Source organism: Malurus melanocephalus, unplaced genomic scaffold (assembly GCF_030028575.1).
Source record: "Malurus melanocephalus ecotype Western Australia unplaced genomic scaffold, MMel_1.1 scaffold_120, whole genome shotgun sequence".
NCBI lineage: Eukaryota > Metazoa > Chordata > Aves > Passeriformes > Maluridae > Malurus > Malurus melanocephalus.
Genome location: NW_026623352.1, coordinates 40833 through 42778, shown reverse-complemented (window position 1 = coordinate 42778; position 1946 = coordinate 40833). Strand labels below are relative to the sequence as shown.

Genomic DNA, 1946 nt, shown 5'->3' with positions numbered 1-1946 from the left:
TCTGTTGGCTGTCCTGAGCCATGCAGGGCGTGTGCCCTAACAGGGCATGGAGCGGCAGAGGGGAGGTCCCATGGCAGAGGGACAGGCCAGATCTTTTCCACAGGTCCTGTGTGCCATCAAAGCCAGACTGGCTGCCAGGATGGTCTGGAGAGGGCAGGCAGGACCCTTCTCTCATCTGCACCCCACCTCCCTGTTCCCCATCCCCTTGGGGACCCCCTGAGCCCCACACAGCTGATCCCAGCCAGGGACAGCTGGCACCGCAGCAAAGGGACCCTACCTTTTGTGTAACTGCTCTGTCTCCTCATCCTCCAGTCCACCACCAGCACCTGCAGGCACTGCCAGGAGCTCAGGGCCTTGGAAACGCTCCAGGAAGGGGTCTGGACTCTGCTGCTCCTCGTGCAGGCTCTTGTTGGCCCAGCCCCGCAGCACCAGCACCAGCCGGACTATCCTGGACAGGGAGAGAGGAGGAGGAGCTGTCCATGGMGCAGGGACAAAGCAAAAGCTTCAGAGTCAGCAGGGGAGCTGCTCTCTCAGCTCCCTCTCAGGTCTTTATTCCTTAATTACCCTTTGTAGGGATGTGGGACCTTGTAGGATGGGGGACCAAGGACTAACAAGCAAGAGGGATCATCCCAAAAGAGTCCCACAGCTTCTCCCCCAGTCCTGATGCCATTCCCACAGGAATATGAGGATTCTGTGGGTGAGTGAGGCAGAGGGAGGCTGTCAGCAGGGAAAGGAGCCCCTGAGCCCTCCTGGGGTCCCAGGGGGAGTGAAACCATCCCCTCCCATGAACCCTGGGCCACAAAGAGCAGCACTGGCAGATTCTCACCCCCCCCTGCATCCCCAGAGTGCCGGACAGCAGGAGGGGATCCTGACCCCGCAGGAGGCCCCAGTGCCAAAGGCAGGCACAAAAGGCTCCGGCTCACCCCACACCAGTGGCACACACAGTACCTGGCCAAGGCTCCCTGGCCCTGGAAAGCGGGGTCACCGCTCTGCTCCCCGCCATCCAGACTGGCTCCTGTCTGCAGCTCTGAGGAGGGGTCATCCTGGGCTGAGCAGGTCCTGCAGCAGGGAAAAGGGGGAATCACATCCACGCTGTGCCACCAGGGCCAAAGCTAGTGACAGAGGCTGGGTGTCACAGCCCTGCCCACGCCAGGTCTCAGCAGACACACTGAGCTGGCCTTCCCCTCCCTGCCCCTCCCTCACCCCCAGCAGGGACCTGCCTGACCTCCTGGCGCTGAGCCCTGTCCCCTCCGTGTCACCCTGGGGCTGSKGGCTGCCTGGRGAGCTGGGCAGRCCATCGCTCCTGGCTGGCATCCTCYGTGTGAGGAGAGCACGGGCACACACCCTGCCCCAGGCACCTGCAGAAACACAGAACAGCCACAGCAGAGGACGTGCAGGACACATCAGAGAGACAGCACAGGAAGAGAGGGTCAAACACCATGGCATGTGCTCAGCCCACAGTTCCCACCACCAGCCACGGCTGATGCTGCAGGAAGAGCAGCATTTTGCTCTCTCCAAGAGATCCCTCATCTGCCCATCACCCATGAAAGATGCTCTCCTCATCATTCAGTCTCCTCATCCACTGCCAGAGGAACATCTCTTTTTCCTTCCCTTCCCTGGCCTTGCCTGCCTCTCCCCTTCCCATTCCTCACCCACTTCTCTCTTTCCCTGCCCTGCCCGCTCCTCCCTTGCCTTGCCCAGTCCAACCCCTCCCTCCCTTACCTACCCCTCCCCTTTGCCTTCACTTGTCCTTCCTAGCCCTCCCTTGCCTTGCCTGCCTCCTCCTCCTCTTTTGCCCTGCTTTGGATTTCCTTTCCTCTCCTCTCTCTTTCCTTTTTCCTTTTGTTTCCTTTCTCCTTTCTTTTTTCCTTTCCTTTCCTTTTTCCTCTCCTTTTTCCTTTCCTGTTTCTTTTTTCTTTCCTTGCCTTTTTCCTCTCCTTTTTCCT

The 1946-nt window shown here is 59.7% G+C and overlaps 1 protein-coding gene across 1 annotated transcript in view; it reads right to left on the bottom strand.

Moving 5' to 3' along the window:
* The window catches only part of CNGA2 (cyclic nucleotide gated channel subunit alpha 2), a 12046-nt gene that overhangs the window by 6879 nt on the left and 3221 nt on the right, over positions 1 to 1946 (bottom strand). The window contains exons 2-3 of the mRNA XM_057370158.1: positions 949 to 1059; positions 278 to 502 (exon numbers count right to left, since the gene is read on the bottom strand). Of these exons, the coding sequence (XP_057226141.1) occupies positions 278 to 502; positions 949 to 1059 (336 nt within the window). The remainder of the gene's footprint in view (positions 1 to 277; positions 503 to 948; positions 1060 to 1946) is intronic.